Source organism: Phytophthora parasitica (genome assembly GCF_000247585.1).
Source record: "Phytophthora parasitica INRA-310 unplaced genomic scaffold supercont2.68, whole genome shotgun sequence".
Classification (NCBI taxonomy): Eukaryota; Oomycota; class Peronosporomycetes; order Peronosporales; family Peronosporaceae; genus Phytophthora; species Phytophthora nicotianae.
The window spans coordinates 86265-108904 of NW_008649054.1; the positions used below are offsets into that span (position 1 = coordinate 86265).

The window sequence follows — 22640 nt, forward strand, 5'->3', positions numbered from 1 at the left end:
CGGTAGCTACGAGGAAGGTTTGTACCAAGCAGCCATGAATAACCCTCCAACTTCTGTCGTTCCAGACTCGTACGCCAAGCTCGCGTACGAACCTGCTGGCAGTCACGCTGACGAAGGTGCCAACATGTTCAAGTACGGGGACTACAACTACCTCTTCTACTCCAACGGAGTCTGCTGTGGCTTTGATACGAAGAAACCAGCAGCTGGAGAGGAGTACAAGATCAAGGTCTGCCGTTCTAAGTCTGGCGTAATGGACTTCCGTGACGCGGATGGCAAGCTTTGTACGGAGGGAGGCGGCACAATTGTGCTCGAGTCTCACGACAACGTATACGGACCCGGTGGCCAAGGTGTGTACGACGATCCGACTTATGGTCCCATTATCTACTACCACTACGTCGACACGACTATCGGGTATGCTGATGGCCAGAAGCAGTTTGGCTGGAACAAGCTCGATTTCTCAAGTGGTTGGCCAGTCACAACGGCTGCTGACACTACAGCTCAGCCGGCAACTACTCAAACGACCCAGGAAAACTAATCGGGAGGCTTCAGCTAGACAGCCCAAGCCACCGAATGTGCAGGTGCTGGTTGTTAACTTGCGTAGATATAAATCAATGTTACTCGGTTTCTATGCCGTTGAAGTTTATTATCTCATATTAAGTACGATAACTGCTTAAAACGTGGTCAAGCCACGACGCCATTGCTCCACGTAGAACGCTCGTAGATCTGCGAATCGTAGCCAGATACAATGCATGATCCACTTGCAGCCAGCAGCTGCAGGTCCCATGGAGTAGAGATCACTACCTATGTTTAGGATAGGATGCCTAACATTACTCCTTCGGAACAAAAAAAAACATCCGAATTTAAGTTTAGCCATAATCCGGAAATTGCATTTGGAAGTTCCTTCGAAACAAAAAACGATATTTAAAATTTCACGAAATTAGAAGTTGAATAAAATTCAGGTTTGACATTTTTAAAGTGTTCTTGATTCTATCCAAAATTCGGGAAGCCACCATGTTGACTGATATTAGTTAATCTTACCAAGCGACTAAATTCCCGCTACAGACGACATGATTGCGGGTGTAGTGCAAACCGGTGATGAATGTGTTTGGCTGGAATGGGAACTAAATTTTTGTGCGCCTTGGAGCTTCTTTAACCATTGGCGAAGCTGGTCTTTATGTTCGCACTGGAACAAGTAGAGCCGGCTTAAGTGGTGGATAGCAAGGCAGCAATGCTCTGCATGGCGAGAGTGCGCGCTTGCTCCTTCGTCTCCGTCGTGCTGCAACGTCAAATTGAGTTTCTTGGTCTTGTTAACTCGATGAGCTGAAGATTTAATCGGCTCAACTCGAATATCCGTGGCATGTGCCATATCCACCACTTCAGACGCTAAAGTGACGCCAAAATGACGGTAGATTCGCAGAATTCCATCAGCTAGAACACACCAGCGCGTGCTTGTGTGGAAACTTTCGAGTGTCGACTTCATATTGAGATATCCGCAATTCGAATGCTGTTCGCTAAATGGTCGAATGTGAACATTCACAAGCCAACGAGGTCTCCCCTTAGAGCGCGTGATCTCCTCACTTTTTTCATCAGCATGATCAGTAGACTTTGGGGCGCTCCCTCTAGCATCGGCGAGTGGAAGCGGTTGGTGTTGAGCCGTTTTGGGGAATATTTCGACATGATCCACTAATTCCAGCTCCGTCACCAGACCAGATCGCCAACAATCCCCCATATCACTCAGTCGCAGCACTGCTTGACCCAGGAAAAAGGTGTTGGGTCCGTTCTTACTAAGCAAAGTAAAGCAAAACGTGGCATACCCATCGGCCCCAGGAACAAACATTTTCTCTGGCCACACAATGTCCAGCTCTGTTCCATTGAGAGCCATCGGCTTTCGTACACTGGTCTCGAAGCAGAAGAGTTGCGTGTCTTCGTCATTCCCAGCAACTACAGTCACGTACAGGAACGGATTGCACGAGAACCCGTTGCTCAGTCGCAGTTCTTCAAAGGATGACGAGCTGCTAATCCCTAGCCCAAGGCCTTCCGACGGTACACTCATACCCGACGGGATAATTGCACGGACGCGAAGCGCATCGATAGCATAGGGTTTCAATCGAATTCGCTGCAATCTTTCAAAGCGCTGACGAGCTTGTCGTCCTCGTAGTGATGCTTGAACTCGGATGATCGCAGCTTTCTTGTCAGCAAATGAAGTGGCGTCCTTCATCATACGCACATAAGCAGTGAGAGCATTTGCCAGAACTTGACGTTGAGCAGCTAAATGAGCAGCTCGAACTTCTGCTGATCTCTCGTCATATTCGGTCTTCAAATCGGATTGACAATGAGAGCACAGCCAGGACGAAAATGAGGAATTTGTTGTGGCTGTATGCGGAACTACAAACGTGAGCTTTGTCTTTCTGTCCTCTTGGTCGTAAGCCGCTAAGTAACAGCGAGCATGAGCCACGACATTGCACGTAGCACATTCAAGCTCTCCCCCCGCGAAGTTGCAGTATTCACACCGAGAAGCACGTTGATGTCTCGTCCCATCGAAGAGGAAGCGTGTCGGAACAACCTTAGGCGGTGGCTCTAACGCAGAAGCTTTAATTTGCTCGCGATGGTTCTTTCTAACCACAACCTTTGTCACGTCAGCGAGGCTGCTCCGCCGGTGAAGTAAGATGGGATCACTGTCCTGTCGACTCAGAAGGGATACCTTCGAGTGTTTCATAGCAATATTGTTCCCAGAAACGGTATTCATCTCGTCCAGCACGGTTTGCAACGACTTTCGGTGTGGTTTTCGGTATAACGCAGTGTCTTCAAACCGTGCAAGAAGCGGTGCCACATCACCACGCACGAATTCAGCTTTCGATTGACTCTGAAACTTGCTAGACCAATAGGATGAAGCGCGGTGTGAGCCATCGTGTTTTGAGGCTGGGTGCTGTTGCTCTAGTGGACTGGAAATGCTCTTTCGTGACTGTGATATATCTCCACCGAGTTGAAGCGCAGGTGTTGAAAAAGGCGACGCGCTCTGGACGTATAGTTTGGCATTTGATTCAATAGAGAATGGTATGTGCACTGATGAGCTGTCAACACTGCTCCTTATTGGAGGTAAACGTGACGAGGAGCTGGATCCACGCATGTAAAAGTCTTGCAACTCACTGCTCATGCACAATTACCACACATTCAGCTCTACAGCCCCCCAAAATACCCAATGTAAATTTAAAATTCACGGTCCGTAATAATGAACAGTGGTGAAAGTTCACACAAACGCGTGAAACCCCATCGAACCTTGCCATCGATCGGACAAGATGTATTATTTCTATCTGTCGTCGCCAATGAACTTCAGACCATTGAGTATCCATCTAGCTACTCAGAACTTGAAAGTCGCCCAACACGAGCGACGAACCGAAATTTAACTGAGATTTAAGCGTGGGCAACGCGAGGAAAAACGAAGAAGTCTTGCTCTGGAAACGAAACGAATATAAGCGCTGCTGACTTCAGGGAGTGTGAGTCAAATGCGGTACTAACATTAGTACAACGAGCGTGCCATAAACAGGAGCAGTAATCAGTCAAGTCAAGCTTTCATGATAACGACAAGATAGGCATATCACCAGGGTTTTTACGGTATTACATGTAACCAAAGACACCGAGGCGGTTGTACTGCCATTGACTCCAAGAATTGACAGTCATTGCTTCTAAAAGTACCGACTTCCTGACCTTGTTCGTGATACGACCAGGGCATGGAGGGTATCCTCACTTATTCATTCCAAGCTTAACAATGCAGCCTAAAAGCTGACATACTTACAAGCGATACCAGCACCGATTTTGTTTTGGAGAGGGTGGACTCACATGTATGCGCGGTGGTACTACCGGCTATGCTATGATCCTGCCGTACCATAAACATCTAGCCTTTCCTCATTATCTGCCGCCGCAAAACATAGCACTACTGCATGGCATGCGCTCTCTCGTCAATTTGAGCAGAATATGTTGTTGCACGGAGGAGTTCTGTCTAACACTCCAAACGAACTTACTTTCCAATATTCCTACTCGGATTCACAACTATCGCAATGAAACTTCACGCCCTCGTCTTCCTCGTATTTACACTCGGTCATGTTAAAGCTGGCTGGATAGACCACGACCAGGTTCAACCTTTTGCGCAGCCTGAACCTGTCACCATTTCGGAGAAGGCCGCCGTCAAGTTCAAACCTCAGCTTCACATCACGAACGGATGCCATCCGTATCCCGCTGTCAACGCTGCTGGTGACACAGGTGGCGGCCTCAAGCCCACAGGAGCCCCAAGTGGATCATGCAAAGGGTCTGGCTACGGCTCACAAGTCTACGGACGTTCTACGTGGTTCAACGGCGTCTGGGCCATCATGTATTCATGGTATTTCCCGAAAGATTCGCCGTCGTCATCGCTTGGCCACCGCCACGACTGGGAGAACGTTGTCATCTGGATCAACAACCCCGACGTCCCAAACCCAGTTATACTGGCCATTTGCCCATCAGCTCACGGTGGGTATTCCAGGTATGCCCCGCCCGACGCTGATACCATCGACGGTACGAGCGCCAAGGTGAATTACGAAAGTCACTGGCCGATTAACCACGCGACCGATACAACATCAGAAGGTGGTGACTTCCAAGACCTCATAATGTGGGATCAACTAACAGATGCGGCTCGTACTGCCCTGCAAGACACGGACTTTGGAGACGCGAATGTGCCCATGAAAGAAGGTAGCTTTCTCTCAAATCTTGAAAAAGCGTGGCCATTCTAATGAAGGTCATACTGTAGCCGTTGAATGAACCCCGTCAATTTATCGCTTTATTAAGTGGGATAAATCGACTAGGTTGTGCGTTGTTTTCCGACATAGGGATCCAATTTTAATTTACTTGTTATCAAATGAAACGTCATTGAGATCCCAACATCCAGCATTTTCGATATGCAGCTCTAATTTCGGACTCTAGAATTTCTGAGGGCTGGAATCCCGAAAATTGGAGCGAATCGATACATTAAATTCGGCTCAATTATTTTTGGTCTGTGGGAGGGTGGTAAAGGCGCCTTATGGATCTCGCAGTGTCATTACCAGCGACACAGTGATCAAGACATTATGTCCTTATAAATTGACGTGCTCCTGTGTCAACGTCGCTATGTCAGCACATGCCAGTTTTAATACCACCGTTATTAACATTGACAACCAGAAATCCAGCACCTTACACCAGTCTCATAATCTGGAATAGAATGCCGTTCTAAATTGATGCCGTTCGTTGATATCGTTGCCGGCGGAAACACTTAGCAGTGTGGAATCGTCTCGCAACCTTAGTAGTAAGTAGTACTGCTGAGGCACGAACTACCCATGTATTCACCACGTAGCATTTTGCTTAGATAGCACGAACCACTTCAAACGAACTGGCTGAAAGGAAAACAGTGCGTTCGAATGGCACTGCAACATCCAGACTCTGGCTCGGAAAAAGGCAACTCTGTTCAAGGCTCAAGGATAAACGGACATAAGAGACCAGTTCCGAGTTTGGTCAGTCAGATATTGTGGTTCTGCAGCCAGCATCTGTGGGTCGGCCAGCACACACCATGTGGTCGAATCGGCCGAGTTGCCTCATTCGATCAACAAACTTCAACTATCACTCTACAGCGGCGTAAACGGCGACAACACGATAAAAGTGGCGAGAGCGATACATCGTATACATGTACGTGTAGTTCATTCAGTGTGGCAATAGAGGACTGCACTGGTTATCTCATGAATGTAGCGGGCTTATCTGTGCATTTCACCGTCGACAAGCGATGGAAAAAAGCGCTGAAATTCGTGTTGGCAATAACAATTTGCGTGTTGCATTTTTCACGCACTTTCCAAAAAGAAAAAAGAAAAACTTTATCGCCAAGCACGAAGGCGCTGGAATGAATATAAGTCGATCTATCTTCGATGCGGCGTCGACGATGCCAATTCAATATCGGGCCAAATAACACCGGTATGCTGCCTTACCAAGCCGGCAAAGGCATAATCAACTGTCCGATGTCACCTTTCCTATTGTCAAATTTACCTTTGATTGGCCAAACCAGCACAGATTATGGCGATTGTGTCATCATTCGCCTTCAATTCTCGACGTAGCATCATCACATCCCTGGATATTGCAGCCTTGCAGCGAAAGTGTACGCCACAAGTATTATTCAATTGTCTGCACGCACAACTCGACGTCGTTACGTTCCGCCTTGCGTTAATCACTGCGTCAGTGAGCTCGAGCTTCCTGCAGTTAATTGAAGCAAGGGGTGCTCCAAGCAACTGTCACTTTGATTTTTGACGCCCCTTGGCGGACCAATCGCGTGTCAGTTCTCTCCCGCACAAGTCGAAATATCACATTTTCGGCGACTCAGATCTTTAGGCTCAGACCTATAAATACTTCCGCAACAGTACGATCAGGCGCACTCTCGCTGTCTCTCAGTTCCGACGTCAATGGTGGGCGTGGCGCGCTTCCTGAGCGCCGCAATAGGCGGCGACGACGACGCTGACAATGTACAGGGCAAGTGGATCGGCCTGGCTATTGTGATCACCTCGGCGGTGCTCTCCAATCTCGGCGTGAACGTGCAGAAGCTCTCCCACGTGCGGGTACGAACCTCTCCCTCTTTATGCTGATGCGCATTGAGTGCAGACTCGAGAAACCTGATAATGCGTCAAGTGCGCACTCGACATACGTGATACTGGTCGAGTGCGCACTCGATGCAATCTGTGATATTCAGGTTAAATATTCGGATACTTACGCAGAATCTCTTATCTTGTACCAGGAGGAAGAGAAGCCTGTATTCGAGCGACAGACCTACTACACGCGACCGCTGTGGCTCATCGGCCTGGTGTTGGTCGTTCTAGGCGCCGTGGGCGACTTCGAGGCATTGGGCTTCGCTCCTCAGGCGCTAGTGGCGTCTGTAGGTGGCGGCTTCACTGTACTAGCCAACGTGTTCTTCGCGCATCTGTGGCTGGGGCAGATCTTGACCAAAACGGACGTGCTGGGCACACTTCTCATCATCATCGGCGTCGTGCTCAGCACTGTGGCCAACGAACCGGACGAGCAAATGTCGCTGGTGGAGTTGGAGAAGCAGTTCTTCCAGTTGGGCTTCCTCATCTACTTGGGCGTTATGGTGAGCGCCTGGCAGATACAGGATACGATATACAGGTTATGAGGGCTAAACGGACATTATGTTGCAACTGCAGACGGTCGTGTTGGGCGGCATTTTCGGGCAGATTGAAGCGATTTTGAGGCTTCCAAGAGCGCTGAACGAGAACAAGTACAGATTGCTGCCCTTCATGTACGCTACAGCGTCAGGTATCTTCGGGTCCTTCTCGGTGCTTCTGGCCAAGGTACGATACCTTTGCGGCTTATTTTCGGTAAACTAGAATGGGGTCTTAATTTTGGTCTTATTTTCTGGAATAGTGCGCGTCGATTTTACTGATCTTGACGTTCAGTGGAGAAAATCAGTTCGTCTACTTCACGACATACTTGTTCATGGGTGGCATGATGTGCACACTGGTACTGCAGACGGATTTACTAAACCGCGCTATCATGGCGGGAGACACGCTCAGTGTATTCCCCATGTTCCAGTGCTTTTGGATCGGGGTACGGTCACTGGGTTACTAACGTCACTTCATCGGCATAAACTGACATCGTTATTTTGGTTTTTAGTCCAGCGTCATTGGCGGCGTGGTATTTTACGAGAAGTACACGCGCTTCTCCCTCTTCGACTGGCTCTGTCTGCCAATTGCGCTGGCCTGTAAGTTCTATATTCTGTAATCGGTACGAATCCTGATCACCTAACGCTAACTTTATCCTGATGTCTATAGTCATCATTATGGGCATCTATCTTTTGGCAAAGCACGGGGAAGGAGAAAGTGACGATCCGGATGATCCGGAGCACCCGACGCCCGGTCACCGTGCACACCTGACAGGCCACTTTGGCGCGCTTATGCCTCTCTCACCTCAGGGCCACTCGTACTCACGGACGTTCAGTCATAAAAGCTTCGACGACCGAGACAACGAGACCACTCCACTGCGGTACACACCATCCAATGGCCGGGTAATTGATCACAGCGGATACGGAGGTACCAGCGGATACACTAACGGCAACGACAAAGGTCATCGAAATGGCCATCCAGTTGGCCATTGGCATGGTCCTCAAGGTCGGAGGCACCACAGCGATGATCTAGAGGAACAACGGTTGTACTGCGGGTCTATCTAACGCCGAGACCACGCCAGTGGCACTAGTGTGCATACACTAGCAAGAAGAAAGAATAGAAGTAGGATGGAGCGTCGTTACTGGAGATGGCAGGTCCGCTTGAGACAACTGGACATGACCCAGACTACGAGACGTACGTGAACAAGTGAAATTGATGATCTGTAGTATTTGAATAATCTGTTTTTCATCGAGTTGGCATGGATAGTGTCGGAAGTGTGCTATAATATGCAACTGATTTTTTAGCCTTGGCGGTTTTTGTGAGAAAGTAAAGATTGTAACTCGATGCCTTTACGCATCGTGTACAGCCATCCTGTGCAGCGGTGAGGACGGGGCTCTCAGTGCTTCAGCGCTTAAAGCAGGAGAAGCCAGGCGAGTCAAGTTTTCATGTGGCAAATGAGCATTTCTGTAAAAAAAAAAAAAAAAAAAAAAGAGGAAGAAAAACACGACGTTTTAGACCAAAGATGTGAAAAATTAACGTTAGTATATCGCACGAACCTGATCGACGGAGTCGTGGGCCGTTCACGGCTCTTTTCGCCTGGAACGTGGTCGTAGATGTCGATGATGCGAATTGCTGCATCTGCCCCAGCCACCACCATTTTGTCATCGGAGGCAGCAAAGTCGAGAGTGAACACACCGTGACTCAAACCCGCGATAGTTCCCACAAGTTTGTTATTCGAGTCGTGGTTAAACACCTTGGCTTCGTTTGATCCACTACCTCCCGCAGCAATAAGTTGCTGGCCAGTATTCGACCTGGAGAAGTGTGCAGTGTACAGAAAGCAGGGCTCCGAGCGAATAGCACTCTGGTTCCAGGGCACAGTCGTCAGGCGCTTTCCCGATCCAAAGTCCCAGATCTCCAGTGGGTTTTCAGGACGCCACGAGCCCGTGAGGATCTCTCCACGCGTGTTCATGTCCACTGCGTCGCCTGCCACATGAGGCCCGTAGATACCACGCACAGAGTGACCCACACGTACATCCCAGATCTGAAGCGTGTTATCCCAGCCACCTGAGACGATGGTGTTGTCGTCCTCAGGGACGAATTTGATCGAGAAGACGCGATTCGAGTGGCCTGCAGTGAGAGTGCCGTGGCCACTGTCCATACACGCCACCTCTGCCTTCGTGGCTTCATCGTAGACTCGTATGGCGTGATCTTTGCCTCCCGTAGCAAACATGGCTCCATCCGCGCGATAGTCTAGAGCATACAACTGATTCTGGTTGTTGCTGATGGCGTTCAGACACTTGCCCGACGTGATGTGCCAGTGCTCCACCGACCCGTTGGAGCCTATGGTACACAAACGTAAGCAAATAGTATTTTATCTAACGAGTGTTTCTACATTTTACGCACTTGCAGCGAGCAGCACGTTTTTGGTCTTGGTGGCGCTTGTGAGAGGGCGGAATCTGATGGCCGTGCATGGTAAACCGAAGCCGAGGCTGCTTTGCGGTTGAACCAGAGTGTACGACAACTTGCCATCATGGACGTTAAACACTCGGATGGCTCCATCACCACATCCAGCAGCCAGCAGTTTCCCATCGGGTGAAAACCTTGTGCAAAAGACCTCGGACGCGCAGTCGCTGATTGTGACGCTGGGAGCCAAGCGCTTGACAGGTTCTGGGCAATATCAGAGAAAGAATCAATGATAAAGCCTTTAATTACTCTTAATACATTTGACAACTCGTGGCCATGCTAAAGTCTCCTCACCTGTCATGGTGTCTTGCAGGAAGATCGCAAAATGCACATGAAAGGACGCGTCGCTTCGTGCTCCAGCGTTCTTATTAGCTAAAAATATCCATGTTGAGCGATTTGATTGGCTGAAACAATGACAGAGACCTTAGCTGAGCACAAAAAAAACGGTAGCAACATGCTGCACAGCTTGATCTGCTGCAATGAGGCCAACTACGTGCTTCTGTCTCGGTATTTCCAGCCCGAACTGACCCTGGAAGCTCGCAGGACGTACGAGTCCCAACTGGCACAAATTTGCAAGCAGGTCCCGAACCTCTGGGGCGATCGACATGGCAAGAAAGACGCGGATCCAACACAGAGTCAACTGGTTGTGTGCGAAACTCAGTTCGTGGTCGTTCGCCAGATCGGGGAGCTCCGATTGATGCTCTCGGGCAACGAGGAGTATGACGAACTCATCTGTGCGTTCTAGTAGCATTAGGCTTAGAAAAAAATTACATTTTATGACGGATTACTTACTGTTGTTTTGAACGCTGCAGTGGACGAGATCATGACGGTGCTGCAAGCGGTGTTGACGACTCAATTGGACAAGAAACTCACCGAGGCCAGTCTGTTGGCGAATTACGCCAAGGTGGTCGTGGCATTGGATGAGATGGTGCAACAGGGTCACCTAGAGAACGCGGACGAGACTAGCATTGACCAGATGATCAAACTGAAGCCGTACCCGTCAAAGTAGACAATAATCAATCATACACGCATGCTCCGTTATTCCTTCAGCAGTTTACGCAATTATCAACGTGGTTTTCACAGTTGGTAGACAGTTGCCAGTCGCCCTTGATATTTGAAACGAAGTCTTTCGGGGATGAACCATGAAACTGCGAGTTATTGAAGCTCTGCATTCCTCTCTCATCTCCGAATTCGTGGTCATGCACGGCTCAACACAGTATCTTCAGTTCACTTCATTGAGCCAGGTTCGATGGCTAGAAACTTTGGCATCATGGGTCGGAGCGCAATACACGTTGCAGTGAGCGATATCTATCAGGCAGGGAGAGTAGAAGCTCGAACAACCACAGCCATAGGTTGGTGTAGCTGCAAGCAATCCCCATCTCCATACAGGTCAACTACAACAGGAGATCATCTTGGTCATCCGGAAGAGAAGCTAGCGGGAAAGTATTCAATGCGAACCATACATGACAAAACGGGCAAAGGAGAAGGATCAAATAACATCGGTGACTCCGTCCCGTCGATTCAGTCGATTCAAGAAGCTGAAAGATTGGTAGATAACTCCGCGTTGTAGTGCATGGAGCACATGTTCCTGGTCCGTTCGTAGGCAGGTCTTGAGCACCCCGGTGTGACACAGCGCTTTCCTATAAAGTAAGGTGTCACGTAAGTATAACGCGATGACAGCTCGTCAATCTCTGGAAGACGTACCCCCGCCGTGCGCCCAGCAAACTCCATTCGATACTGCGATGGTCGTGCATTGGTCGACACTGCAGCTGGTGCCACCTCCATGTGACCAGCATACTCCCTTCGTCTTGGCGCGATTTCGACACCCAACCACCTTACATTTCACCGAACCGCCTGTAATGATGCAGGTTAAATAATGTGTCACTATAGCCTTTTCAACAAGCTCCTCTACTCACCATGCTTCCAGCAGCGTCGCGCGTGTTTGGCTCGGCTAACGCAGCCTTCAACAATGCAGTATTTACTGCTCTACAGGGTAAACCACGAACAAGTCAGGGTCTTGTGTATTAGCAAATTGGGAGTAAGGATCAAGGTACCTTTCGTCCCGACGGCGTTGTGGCTCTGGTGGCGTTGCGTACGTCGTTCTCGTCGACGACCGGCGCCAATAAATTACTGATGCTGTTAGCGGATACCGATGGTCGCAAGCATTTGGACGCGGAAGATTCGTCCAGTTCAGCAGAGCTCGCAGTACGCTTGTCACCGGGTGCTTCGTCTAGGATAAACGATAGCGAGTTTTTAATTGAGCGCGGGGAGCTCGAGGCCGAATTTTGGCCCTCGCTCCCTGCGTTCTTGTGATGTACAGCCTCGTACATGGTGGTTTTGTGTATCTGCTGTCTATTTTGTGTGGCTTCTGGTTCTCGGTGAAAATGCTGTTGTGCTCCACCAAAACTCGTGTTGCCTGAGTGCTGATACCTGGTATCTCCACCAAGACGCAAAAGCGAAACAAAGCACTGGAGACCGAACGAGCTCTCGACTGCGCCACGATGCAAGCGGTAGAGACCGAGCAGTCCAACTCGCACAAACTCCGGAAGTGCGGAATTTGTGGGGGTGAAGCTCACCAGTTTTGGTGGAGACGGTCAATTGAACATCGCTTGTACAACCATTGCGACAGGCATTCAGCTGCATGCGTTGAAGCCGAGCTTTGTGAGGATGAGGGGGCTAACGGATCTCTCTTTGTACAAACCATGCATCACGGAGGTTTTCGTTGCTGACAAATCAACGTCAAAGTGGTAAAATCTGTGAACATTCTCCAGGTTAATATGCCGTTACAAAGGCTTTTTGGTGGACACCAGCTTCACGTGGCACTTGGCCTGCCAGCCGCATCCGAGTATCCGTTAGTAACTCGAAATGCATGATGGCCTTGTCAACTATTGTGAAGTCGGCCGTGCCGTCTCTAAAATCAAATGACAACCATGCCCTACCACAGCAACCAGCCAACCAGCTTGATCGGCAGAACCCCAGTGTCCAAACGCGGATCTCGAAAAATGGCAGAATACGCCCTTGTTGCGTCGTTCTCGTGTACACTTTATGAGTCAGACTCGAGCAAGCTGAGGCTTGCGATGTCACGGCAGGATAAGGTAAAACCAAGACGATTCTGTCCCGCAAGGCAGAAAACCGTCGCAAACTGCTCCCGTCTCCATTATCGAGACGCCACCACCATTCGTACCGGAAACTGTACGCAGACAACTGTAGTTTACTCAGTTCTGGCTGTTGCATGAACATTGCTGGCTGTTTACATAGATCGCCATTTAGCTTTGTTTGGCGATCAGCTCATGAGCCTGGCGCAGAGGAATTTTACTAACACGATTCGCTCCTGCTCTGAAGCCAGCCTATGTTTTTTCTGTCAGTTCTAACAAAGCGGATGGCCCAAGCAAGTCATGTGTAGCGTGACGGTGTAGACTCGTCACCGCACCATTTCCACAAGGCTAAGTTTGTCTACCGACGATGAGTCAACGCACTTGGCAATATTGATGGTCGTACAGTACAAGAAAAATGTACCAGTAAGGACATCAAGTTTTTTTTTCAACGTGAACGATTCGACACCAAAGATTTGGGCAGTTGAGACTCTAATGGAGCAGCTGCGAACCATTCTTGTTGTCTGCTAACGATAATAATGTGGTCGTTGTATTCCGAGTGCGGATCCTCGTCAGGCATTGCGTTATTGTCGATTTCATTTCTACTCTCAGTGGTACATGAACAGCAGTATCAATGATACTATCTTACGCATAACAGCTCGAGAGCAAGGCAGTGTCGGGCGTCTGCACTCGTCAGGCAGACCTGTCGCGCTTCGTAAAGTGGTTCTCTTGAGTGGCGCGAGTAATTGCAAGAGCGACAATGTCTTTTGCTGAGCAAGGCTCATACAATGAATACTACGAGGAATAAATTAACCGTGCTCATTTTGAATACGAAGCGAAAGCCAAGCTTGTACATGTATTATTGACGCAACAACAGTAGAGAAGACAAACGCCTCCATCAGGATGGAAACCTCACGCCAAAGGCGCGTACTGTTCACGCGCCTTGCGTTCGCGGAATTTAAATGCGATAGCAGCGACGACAGCAATACCGGCCATTACAATAAAAACGCCGAAAAGTCCAGCACTGTGATGATACGCCGGAATGCCGGTGACCGCAAACCCCGTGCCGTCGATGATAATTGAGCTTCCAATACCCGAGTATACGCTGACGTGGGGAGAGTTGCCGAACCAAGCTGCTTTGACAACGACGGTGAGTTCCGTCGGTGCTCGGGAAGGCGGGATCGATGGGCGGCGGGTCTTAAACTTGTTTTTCTTGGCCGGTTTGACATTGCTGTGCTTCCTGAAGATCGAGCTGGATACGATGCGGTGTGGAGCTGCGTTCACGTACTTTACAGAGCCGCCACCGACAGACGTTAGGGTGTCCGTAGTCTGGACGATAGCTTTACCGTCTCCAGACGTTGCCACCATTGAGTTCTTGCAGATAATAGACCCAGCGTAGACAGAGGCGTCACCACTCAGGTGAATAGTCTGATCCACACATGACCCAGCAGAGGAGTATGATACTTTACCGTCCCCCGATAGATGCGCGGAGAGCTTTTGCGACTGAAGATTGGCAGTCTCCACGAAGACCTTGCCGTCACCTGAGATTGCAGAGACCATCGAGTTAACAGTAATACGATCCGTTGCCGCAATGATCGCCTTACTATCTCCTGATAGAGATACAGAGATAGTATCAGCTTGAATCGACGAGGCCAGGAATTGCACATGGCCGTCGCCGGAGCTAGCGATGTTGATGCTTTTCAGCGAAAAATGGTCTTGTGTCAAGGAGCCGACGTAAATGTCAGCCTCCCCGCTCGTTTCAATCTCCAGACTGGCAGACGGATCATTACTCACCACGACGTCTTCCCCGACAACGACGCTGTCTGCGTGCGCGGCACTCACACTAGAAAGCGCGTTCCGGTCGCTCACAATGATCTGCATCACTACGTCGCCTACGACGCGAGCGTTCGTGTTTTTGTAGTGAATACGGACCCCGTTACCGTCAGCATCATGGACAGTGACGTCCACTAGACCCACCAAGTCCGGTGAGCTACTGCGCATGATCACCTGGGCTGCCACAGCGCCACCAGCAGCGAGCGACGCGTCATAGTCCACGAACACATTACCCGCGACTTGGACCTTCAAGTCGTCGAGAATGTCGCCAGATTCACCATGTACAGTCCAAATCTTCTCCAGGAATGGACCATTGGTGTGTGCGGCGTCTGCGGACGTGACGGATAGAACTCCATCGACGACTGACTGGGACAGCGCAATGGCGAGAGCAGTGGTCAGCGAGGAGTATTTCATCACAAGGTTGGCTCTGGTGCTTGAGGATGGTCCAGTTCTGAGCTGTAGACTGCAAATTGTGATGTGTGGCGAAAAAGCGTGCCAAGACAGATCGTAAGTTGAAGTTCAGCATACATTCTCTGCTGTACTACATTCATTCCTCTGTTCCAATCCCTAAGATCAGTGCAAGCGCACGTCTAGCACGCGCCAATTCATCGCGCGATCAACGCTTGTCACGCTTTACTAACTGCGGGAAGGATCGCAAGTTCTGTGGATGTTCTCGTTGTATTCTTACATGTAAACTCGTCTGCCTGCACCCACAAGTGGCTGTCGCTGTTCCTCCCGAGCTCGACGGCGAGACTCGTTGAACCAGCGCAGAGCCAACGCCACCAGGAACACTACGGCTGCGAGATATACGATATTACTCTGGTCAATTGTCACGTGATAGCTAAACTCCTCGCCAACGCTGCCTCCTCCCGAACTGGACGAGGCTTCTACGGTATCTGTCGGCTTTAGAGGGAATTGTTTGGCTGTGCATCCCGACGGATGATACGCGCTTGACACTGGTGATGCAGTCACGAGACCCATGTAGTTGACGTTGTCAATAGATTTTGGTGCGTTGCCGTAGTATTTCAAGTGGCCGCTTCCGTACACATCACCTGACAACGTACCAGTTGCTTGTACGACGACATTGCCGTTACCCAACAGATCCACATTGACATTTTTGCATTGAATTCCACCCGCGTCAACTGTACCAGGTCCAGTTGTCGACAATTTCGCGTCTTGACATGATCCTCGTGGCCCAAGTGAAACATCTCCAGCACCAATTTTCTTGATGTTCAATTGGTTAGTATCAATGGAGGAGCCGGCAGTGAGACACAAGGACCCGGATCCTTGCACACTCACGGCTAGAGAGTCTGTTGCAGCACTTGACTCAACAATTACAGTGGCGTCGGCTGAAGAAGATACCTCTACTGATGCTGTTTTGACCTTAACTTCGGAGAAGGAGGCTTGTAGACGACCACTGCCTTGAGAGCTCAGGGTCAGATCATCTACAGTGATCGTTGACGCCGTTAGTGAAACGTCTCCACTGCCTAGGGCGCTGACTGTCAATCCTGGTCCACTCGTTACCAGCACACCGTCATGCACAGCTACATTCCCTGAGCCCTGGTTCACGACTTGGTGCACTCGTTCCTTGCGTAACAGCACCACATCCAGATTTCCCTCTTTTGCAGAAAGCTCTAGAACCGGGAGACCGTCAATCATCATCAGCTGATCCACCAGACTGTCAGACTCCTTCGCGCTAACTCGAGCCACGTCGCCATTCCCAGCAGTAAGCGAGTTCTCGTATCGGAGCACGACGTCGTCGCTACCCGTGACGATGACGACGAAATTTTGACCTTCGTCACAAAGAGAACCGCCTGGGGTGCAGTGCACAGTCCAGTACGAGACTGCATCGTCGGAAATTGTGTCGTTCATCTATACAGCGTCCTCGATGGAGAAAGAGAAGTGTGGAATGGCTTCCAGTCTACCAGTTGATGATTTGACATCAATCGCTTGTACAGTACTGCACCCCGTTTTCGCACCCTAGGACCTTAGATAAACTTCCGGATATAATGCTCCTTTTGCTAAAATATTCCCAGGTTGCTTTTCTGAAACCTGATGTAATTGCAAACCCTATATTATCCAACTCCATGAAAAATGGAGTGCATTACTGTACTATAGTATCAGTGGTAGCACAATAGCAGCGGTAAAAAATTTACCACACACAGGAATCCACAACGATGTTTTCCCTTCATGAAGTTTCAGGGCTCTTGTCGTATTTGAACTGACAAGAAATCTACATCTGATGCTTAAAATCTACAGAATCTCTAGGTCACATGTCAATAAAAAACGCAACACCGGACAACCCTCGCTTCAGATTCACCAGAAAAAAAAATGTAGAACCAGGAACTAGATCAGTGGATTTAGCGGATACAAAAAACAATTATACTTTCATTTTGCTACTGTACTCCAAGTTGTCTTGACCGAGCTTAGTCATGGCAACAGCGTCTGGTACTTATTACGGATCCGACGTTGCTGGAACTTGAACACGGACACCGCAACGAATGCCATGGCACCAATTGCGACTTCGAAGAGGACCAATGCACTCATACTCTCTGGCAACGACGCGCTCAAGTTTTGCAGTCTCATTCCTGTCGCAACGGCTGGCCGTACGTGAATATAGGGACTATCGTCGTTATTGGCGGCTTCGACTGTCAGGAAGACAGCAGTGGCAGCTCGATTGGGTGGGGTAAGAGGGGAATACTTCGCTATGGGGTTGGCCTGAGCTTGCTTGATGCTACTTTCCAGCACCAAACCTGACGATTGAATGGACTTAGGGCGGGTATTCACATACCTGACGGACCCAGTGAGCAGTAGCGTGGCCGACAGACGTTCAGTAGCTTGGACTACCACTTCTCCAATACCGAGAATACTGACATCGGCGTTCTTACACACAATCGATGCTGCGTTCACAGAACCTTCACCTGCCAGGCGAATCTTCTCACTATTGCATGTTCCTTCAGTTGCGTACGAAACTTCTCCGTTTTCAACAATTTCAGTTACGAGCGTGTCAGCTTGTAATCCAGGAGTCTGCACGAAGACTTTACCAGTCCCCGCAACGGCAGACTCCACCTTGTTGGCTACGAATTTGTCCTCAGCAAGGACAGCAACGTGACCAGCTCCAACCAAGGAGAGGACCACATCCTCTGCAACTTTAAGTGATGCAGATTGGAATTGAATGCCGCCGTCCCCAGAGACAACGACGCCTACTGATCGCACATCAAATGAGGCGGTGGTCGACCCGACAAAAATGTGTCCTTTGCCGTGTGTGGAGAAGTGCAGTCTTGCAGTCTTGTCGCCAAGCACGACATTGTCTCCGAGCACCACGTTCTGAGTGTTGGTAGCGCTGACAGCGAGCAGGGATTTCGGTTTGCTTAGCAGGACTTGAGTCATTACGAGACCTTCGACGTGTACCTGTTGGTTCTTGTAGTGCAGACGGACGCCGGTATCGCTGTCTCCGCCAATGTCCGTGACGTCCACAGCGTCTAGCAGCTTTGACGAGCTTGCATGCATCACAACTTTCGCAACTACTTGAGCATCGGATTGCAGTGAGGTGTCATGATCCACGAATACGTTGCCAGCCACATGAATCTCGAGCTTGTCGAGGCTGGCAGCGGAGACTGTCCACGTCTTTTCCAGCAGTTCCGGAGACGCTGGATCCGTGGACGTTGCAATATCTGTGGACGTGACATCGGCTGATGCCATTTGAACCAGAAGCAGCATCTGGAAGAGAGCGAGGACAGTTGAAATGCGCTTCATGGCGACAATTGCGAAGTGATCATGCACCAATTTGTTGGAATTTCTTGTGTGGTATTGGGAACTATGATATCGCATGTGAGGAACTGTGGTATAACATATTTTTTAATAATCGTGCTTTTGAGAATGATAGTAATCTGAGCATCATTCTGCGTGATTACACAAACGCTTTAAGAGCAGTTTTAGGATTGACTTGCGTTTGTAGGACAAATGTGCGCTTGGAATGTTTAGACTGAAGAATGGTTTTGGAGATCACGGTGTAAGAGCACCCACACTCGTTGGCGTCTGCATGCGCCCAATCAAACGATCACTACATGTACTTGCATCTCTGTGTCTATACTACGAAGGTAACAGCAGATCCACTGGAAATTTTGGGTAAATACACCACGCCAAGCATTGCTCGTGCGGAGGAAGTGATCGACCAGAGTATCAACTCCAGAGCGAACTTCTCCTCTAACGGGAAGTTCTCTTCCCTTTTCAGACTTTACAGCCTCACTGACAATGAGCAGCAAGTTGCTGCCACAGTAACAGTGAGTGATCCGTGTGCACTTCAACCGGCAGTTGCCTTTCAAGTCTGTTCGCTTTTTCAACCAACCAAATTGAAACTGTCGCGATCTTGGATATGATTCGTTAATTTTGTAAGGGGATCGGTTTTGAGACTGCCTTGTCAACTGTATGAGTCGCTGGCAGCGATGGAGATTCTGTCGTCTACCAGCGCAGCAGGCATGGAGATCAATGTCACTATAGCGTCCAAGTCGCGGATTCCACACTGGTTGGTGGTACAATGCGAGGCTGGTAGCAGCCCGTCTTGCGATGCGCAACGAGTGGATGCTGTGAATGTCCACGGGAGTCACGACGTCTTCATCCGCTATGAGGAACCAAACAGTGATGTTAGTGGAGACAATAACGTTGCAAGAGTGAGGGTCATTAAGGGGGACGTCCATGACCAAAAGGACATTCTAGTGCTGCTCAGGATGATGAGCGAACTCCTCACGTTGGACATTACAGCGCCCAGGAAAACTGTGGAAGTCGTGCTATCACAGCAGAATACACTGCAGCGAGTGACCAATCAAGGGTCTGGAGACGTAGTGGTGGAGGACAACGTATTGGCCACAATGGGGCCGAGTTTGGCCATCGCTACAGTTGGCAGTGGGGATCTGTTCGCAACTTCCACTCAGACGGTGAAGGTGGACGCCTTAACGCTGAACTCTAAAGGAAGTGGACAACTGCAGACAAGGTTCTCGGAACTCCGAGTGTCTAAATTTCGACTTGAGTATTTCTCCTCTGGGGACACTACCGTATTCGTTGAGTCCGAGAGTGACGTCGACAGTTTGACGTTGATAGCGGAGGGATCTGGCGACGCGTGTTTGAGTTGGACCTCACCAATGTCTGTCAATTTTCTCGAGGTGGAACAAGTTGGTTCGGGTGACGTTTCTGTCGGGCCACAAGGCTCTTGTCAGTCTGCAAAGCTGTCGATGCAAGGCTCGGGTGAGCTTGATCTTGGCGGCGTGCAGTGTGGTATGGTGGATGTGGATTTGATGAGTAGTGGCAACGTCGTCGTTAAAGCTACTGATGCGTTGACAGTTGAGGCGTACGGTAGTGGCCACGTCAAGTTCACTGGTACAGCTCCTCATGTGATTACCAGCACGGGTTACAGCCAGCTTGGGCCGGAGCCTGTTCAAGGTTCTTATCTGCCTGCTAACTGTAAGCTACACAAGATACCGGTTATTAAGTCAAAGTACACTGCGATCTCGAGTGGCGTATTTGCTTCAGCAGAACTGGATTCAGCTGAGAGCAGCTCTTCCGTGTCTGTACGGACCGATACTGCAGCTGTGTGGGACGGCTTGAGCCGCGACAAGGAAAACCTTCTTCCTCTAGCTGGAGTTGTCTTTCTCGTGGCCATGATCCTCCGCTGGTTCAACCACTCTCGCCGTCGAGCTCGAGAGGAACAACGTGAACCGCTGCTTGGAGCCCAGCGACGCGTGTATGTTTGATAAAGTGATGTCAGAATTCCACATTCAAGGATATGTGAAGAATTAAGAATTGAATAAAGGCGGAATAACCGGCCATGAAGCTAAATGAACGCTGTATCAAGTCAAAATCTATTTCCGTTACTAGTTAACCGACCGTTGCGTCCACTCAGATAGTAACCTCCATATTGGTTTCGATCCGACCCTGCGACTTCAGTCTCAATCGTACCGTGGCGAGCATGATCAAGGACAAAGTGCCTCCCAGCGTACTCTGCGGCTCTCGCCGTCGCACACCAGAGATGGTGGGGCTTGTGCTGCTGTTAGTGACCGCGTTCTCGATGGTGGGACGAGTTGTGGATATTTCAAGCCGCAGTATCTCGAATCCAGAACTCAGCGTACCAGGAGGTAGAAACGACGTTCGACAAACGCTACGGCTACAGCGGCAGCAAGAACTCCAGACTCTGATCACACAACCGACCCGGGCTCCGCATGTATACAACAACCAGGATATCAAGAGCAAGTGCTACAAGCAAAGAGATGTCGGTATCATTCCATCAGTACGCCAAGCCGCCAAGAACTTCTGCATGAATGGAGGATGGGACAAAGAGAAGCAACAGCCTGTTAGTCCTAGCAAGGCTACAAAGATATCGACGTATCGAGTTCCAGGAGGCATCAGGAGCGCCACGTTTCAGAATCTCATGTTGGATCTGATCGACGTCAAGATCAATTCACCTATTGAGAGTATGGCTCAAGACGGCGGCAAGCACGACCCAAGATTTAACTTCAACCCGCGGTTGATTAACTGCGCGTGCGATGAATTTGCTGCCTATTTCAGCGGTCTACCGGGCGATAAGGAACGTCGAGGTGAACAGGTATGGCAGCCATCACTCATGCTGTTCCCGGATAGTGGCATCCCCTTGTCGAGTATTTGCTCATTAGAACGTCCCAAGAACACGAGTCGCTCGGCGTGGGATTTCGTTAAGAACCCGTTACAAGCACCAGATAACAACGAGACGGTTATATTCGAGGACCCGGTGGTGCTAATTGCTCGCCGTGACGACCACAACCCGTTCTTCCAGATCTCGTACGCTCTCAACTCGTGGATCATGCTCCAAGCTCTTGGCTGGGACGTCACTAAAACCCATCTGATTCACTTTGACGGTGGCTATCCTTCACCCATTGACGAACTGCACCAGGGACTCTTGTCTCCAAACCATAAGCTTATTGATGGATCCACGCTTATGGGTAAGCGTCTGCACTTCCGTGGTGATGTAATGATCGCACCGTATGAACTGTCGGGTCCAATGATGCAACACCTGGATAACGATGAACCGTGCTTTGATTCAGAGTTGTTTAAAACATTTCGCTCCCAAGCTCTGCTGACATTGGGCATAACACCACAGATAGAACGCAGCATCGGCTTGACTGCCATTCGCCCTATGATCGTGACCGTGATCACCCGTCGCCCGTACGGTGGACGTGTGCTGCAGCGCGTGTGGCTTAACGAGGACGAGATCATGGACAAAATACGAGCGAAGTACAGAGATCTGAACGTGGAGTTCCGCTCAGTGGAATATGTGAATTTGACTCTAGCCGAGCAGATGAAGACCACCATTGAGAGTGACATGATCATCAGTATGCATGGCGCTGGCTTGGTGAATGTGCTCTGGGCGCGTCCGATGACGATGGTATTGGAGATTTTCCCAAAGCAGCGATTCCGCTGGGGATACCGCAACTTGTGTCAGTTTGTCGGCTGCAATTGGCACCAATTCCGCGGTGGCGAAGACGTTGGTGAAAATCCGGTTCCTAACACCAAAAGCAAACGAATTCCTTACGACGAGTGGATGCTCTTCTTCACGCCGCTCTTCAATAGTAGCTATGGTGCATTTCAGAAGCAGCAGACGGTTCTGCGTGGAGAATCGTCATAGTCTTCAATCTTTACAACTGATAAACCCTTTCCATTGGTACGTACTTACGTCGTAGTAGTTTGTTACTGCTTTCCGCATTTTTACCCTGGCGTATGTCGGTTCGGACTGCGGATATTGCAGAATAAAGCCAAACGTTTCCATTCGCCATGACTTTTACTACCACTGATATAGTAGTTTTCATAAACAGCATCGCTGCGTCTAATGGCACTGTGTCATTATTCCAAGCCAACCTCAACTCGCTGCCTACAGTGTATTTTTGCTGCTTGGTTCAACCAAGTTAATCTCGCTGCTCGACTGTCGTTCAATTGTAATTGTAAAAAATCTCAAGAACACTCGCCAACGTGGAAGCCATCAACCGAACCACCAAGAGTTTACCTGCCACAATCCTCACCTGTCCATGATGCCGTGCAAGATGGTGTCGGGGCTTGATCTCGACCTTCG

General features: G+C 49.6%; 12 protein-coding genes across 15 annotated transcripts in view; 6 read left to right on the forward strand and 6 right to left on the reverse strand.

The window, feature by feature from the left end:
- Positions 1-623, forward strand: part of PPTG_24096 (hypothetical protein) — a gene marked incomplete at its 5' end in the record, with an annotated part of 4292 nt that extends 3669 nt beyond the window's left edge. Inside the window, one exon of the mRNA XM_008915137.1 lies at positions 7-623. Coding sequence (XP_008913385.1) covers positions 7-535 — 529 coding nt within the window. The 3' untranslated portion in view covers positions 536-623. The remainder of the gene's footprint in view (positions 1-6) is intronic.
- Positions 624-1045: 422 nt separating this feature from the next.
- Positions 1046-3284, reverse strand: PPTG_17408 (hypothetical protein; the record flags this gene model as incomplete). The annotated part of the gene is made up of 2 exons (XM_008915138.1): positions 1046-3146; positions 3277-3284. The coding sequence occupies 2 exons, from the start codon at positions 3282-3284 to the stop codon at positions 1046-1048; spliced, it is 2109 nt and encodes a 702-aa protein (XP_008913386.1).
- Positions 3285-4055: 771 nt separating this feature from the next.
- On the forward strand, positions 4056-4763 carry PPTG_17409 (hypothetical protein; the record flags this gene model as incomplete). The annotated part of the gene is made up of 1 exon (XM_008915139.1): positions 4056-4763. The coding sequence occupies one exon, from the start codon at positions 4056-4058 to the stop codon at positions 4761-4763; it is 708 nt and encodes a 235-aa protein (XP_008913387.1).
- A 1508-nt stretch (positions 4764-6271) lies between these two features.
- Positions 6272-8554, forward strand: PPTG_17410 (hypothetical protein). 4 transcript variants are annotated; one of them, XM_008915143.1, is made up of 6 exons: positions 6272-6602; positions 6779-7129; positions 7203-7349; positions 7423-7605; positions 7677-7759; positions 7830-8554. In XM_008915143.1, the coding sequence occupies exons 1-6, from the start codon at positions 6450-6452 to the stop codon at positions 7879-7881; spliced, it is 969 nt and encodes a 322-aa protein (XP_008913391.1). In that variant the 5' UTR covers positions 6272-6449; the 3' UTR covers positions 7882-8554. The 4 variants fall into 4 exon arrangements, with proteins under 4 accessions (XP_008913391.1, XP_008913389.1, XP_008913390.1 ...); XM_008915141.1 differs by having other exon boundaries at positions 7672-7759; positions 7830-8520; XM_008915142.1 differs by having other exon boundaries at positions 6272-7129.
- Positions 8367-9924, reverse strand: PPTG_17411 (hypothetical protein; the record flags this gene model as incomplete). Its single annotated transcript, XM_008915144.1, has 4 exons — positions 8367-8624; positions 8717-9500; positions 9564-9827; positions 9918-9924. 4 exons carry the CDS (start codon positions 9922-9924, stop codon positions 8510-8512), a joined length of 1170 nt encoding a protein of 389 aa, XP_008913392.1. The 3' UTR covers positions 8367-8509.
- Positions 9925-10073: 149 nt separating this feature from the next.
- Positions 10074-10663, forward strand: PPTG_17412 (hypothetical protein). Its single transcript, XM_008915145.1, has 2 exons — positions 10074-10357; positions 10436-10663. Exons 1-2 carry the CDS (start codon positions 10078-10080, stop codon positions 10630-10632), a joined length of 477 nt encoding a protein of 158 aa, XP_008913393.1. The 5' UTR covers positions 10074-10077; the 3' UTR covers positions 10633-10663.
- Positions 10664-11122: 459 nt separating this feature from the next.
- Positions 11123-12234, reverse strand: PPTG_17413 (hypothetical protein). Its single transcript, XM_008915146.1, has 4 exons — positions 11678-12234; positions 11540-11609; positions 11328-11477; positions 11123-11263 (listed from the first exon to the last, which is right to left on the reverse strand). Exons 1-4 carry the CDS (start codon positions 11951-11953, stop codon positions 11154-11156), a joined length of 606 nt encoding a protein of 201 aa, XP_008913394.1. The 5' UTR covers positions 11954-12234; the 3' UTR covers positions 11123-11153.
- Positions 12235-13138: 904 nt separating this feature from the next.
- On the reverse strand, positions 13139-15073 carry PPTG_17414 (hypothetical protein). Its single transcript, XM_008915147.1, has one exon. The coding sequence runs from the start codon at positions 14960-14962 to the stop codon at positions 13628-13630; it is 1335 nt and encodes a 444-aa protein (XP_008913395.1). The 5' UTR covers positions 14963-15073; the 3' UTR covers positions 13139-13627.
- A 27-nt stretch (positions 15074-15100) lies between these two features.
- Positions 15101-16474, reverse strand: PPTG_17415 (hypothetical protein). The gene has a single exon (XM_008915148.1). The coding sequence runs from the start codon at positions 16418-16420 to the stop codon at positions 15233-15235; it is 1188 nt and encodes a 395-aa protein (XP_008913396.1). The 5' UTR covers positions 16421-16474; the 3' UTR covers positions 15101-15232.
- Positions 16475-16723: 249 nt separating this feature from the next.
- PPTG_17416 (hypothetical protein) lies at positions 16724-18410 on the reverse strand. Its single transcript, XM_008915149.1, has one exon. The coding sequence runs from the start codon at positions 18377-18379 to the stop codon at positions 16979-16981; it is 1401 nt and encodes a 466-aa protein (XP_008913397.1). The 5' UTR covers positions 18380-18410; the 3' UTR covers positions 16724-16978.
- A 583-nt stretch (positions 18411-18993) lies between these two features.
- Positions 18994-20295, forward strand: PPTG_17417 (hypothetical protein; the record flags this gene model as incomplete). The annotated part of the gene is made up of 1 exon (XM_008915150.1): positions 18994-20295. One exon carries the CDS (start codon positions 18994-18996, stop codon positions 20293-20295), a length of 1302 nt encoding a protein of 433 aa, XP_008913398.1.
- A 215-nt stretch (positions 20296-20510) lies between these two features.
- On the forward strand, positions 20511-22199 carry PPTG_17418 (hypothetical protein; the record flags this gene model as incomplete). The annotated part of the gene is made up of 1 exon (XM_008915151.1): positions 20511-22199. The coding sequence occupies one exon, from the start codon at positions 20511-20513 to the stop codon at positions 22197-22199; it is 1689 nt and encodes a 562-aa protein (XP_008913399.1).
- Between the last annotated feature and the right edge of the window lie 441 nt (positions 22200-22640).

Coding starts and splice junctions, on each gene's coding strand:
- PPTG_17410 (XM_008915140.1), top strand. CDS start 6,623: ATGCTGATGCGCATTGAGTGCAGACTCGAGAAACCTGATAATGCGTCA. Junction 7,130..7,202: donor TCATCTACTTGGGCGTTATG/GTGAGCGCCTGG, acceptor TTGCAACTGCAG/ACGGTCGTGTTGGGCGGCAT. Junction 7,760..7,829: donor TCTGCCAATTGCGCTGGCCT/GTAAGTTCTATA, acceptor TGATGTCTATAG/TCATCATTATGGGCATCTAT.
- PPTG_17412 (XM_008915145.1), top strand. CDS start 10,078: ATGCTGCACAGCTTGATCTGCTGCAATGAGGCCAACTACGTGCTTCTG. Junction 10,358..10,435: donor GGAGTATGACGAACTCATCT/GTGCGTTCTAGT, acceptor TGAACGCTGCAG/TGGACGAGATCATGACGGTG.
- PPTG_17416 (XM_008915149.1), bottom strand. CDS start 18,379: ATGCGATATCATAGTTCCCAATACCACACAAGAAATTCCAACAAATTG.
- PPTG_17414 (XM_008915147.1), bottom strand. CDS start 14,962: ATGAAATACTCCTCGCTGACCACTGCTCTCGCCATTGCGCTGTCCCAG.
- PPTG_17415 (XM_008915148.1), bottom strand. CDS start 16,420: ATGAACGACACAATTTCCGACGATGCAGTCTCGTACTGGACTGTGCAC.
- PPTG_17413 (XM_008915146.1), bottom strand. CDS start 11,953: ATGTACGAGGCTGTACATCACAAGAACGCAGGGAGCGAGGGCCAAAAT. Junction 11,610..11,677: donor CAACGCCGTCGGGACGAAAG/GTACCTTGATCC, acceptor TTTACCCTGTAG/AGCAGTAAATACTGCATTGT. Junction 11,264..11,327: donor TTGCTGGGCGCACGGCGGGG/GTACGTCTTCCA, acceptor CTTACTTTATAG/GAAAGCGCTGTGTCACACCG.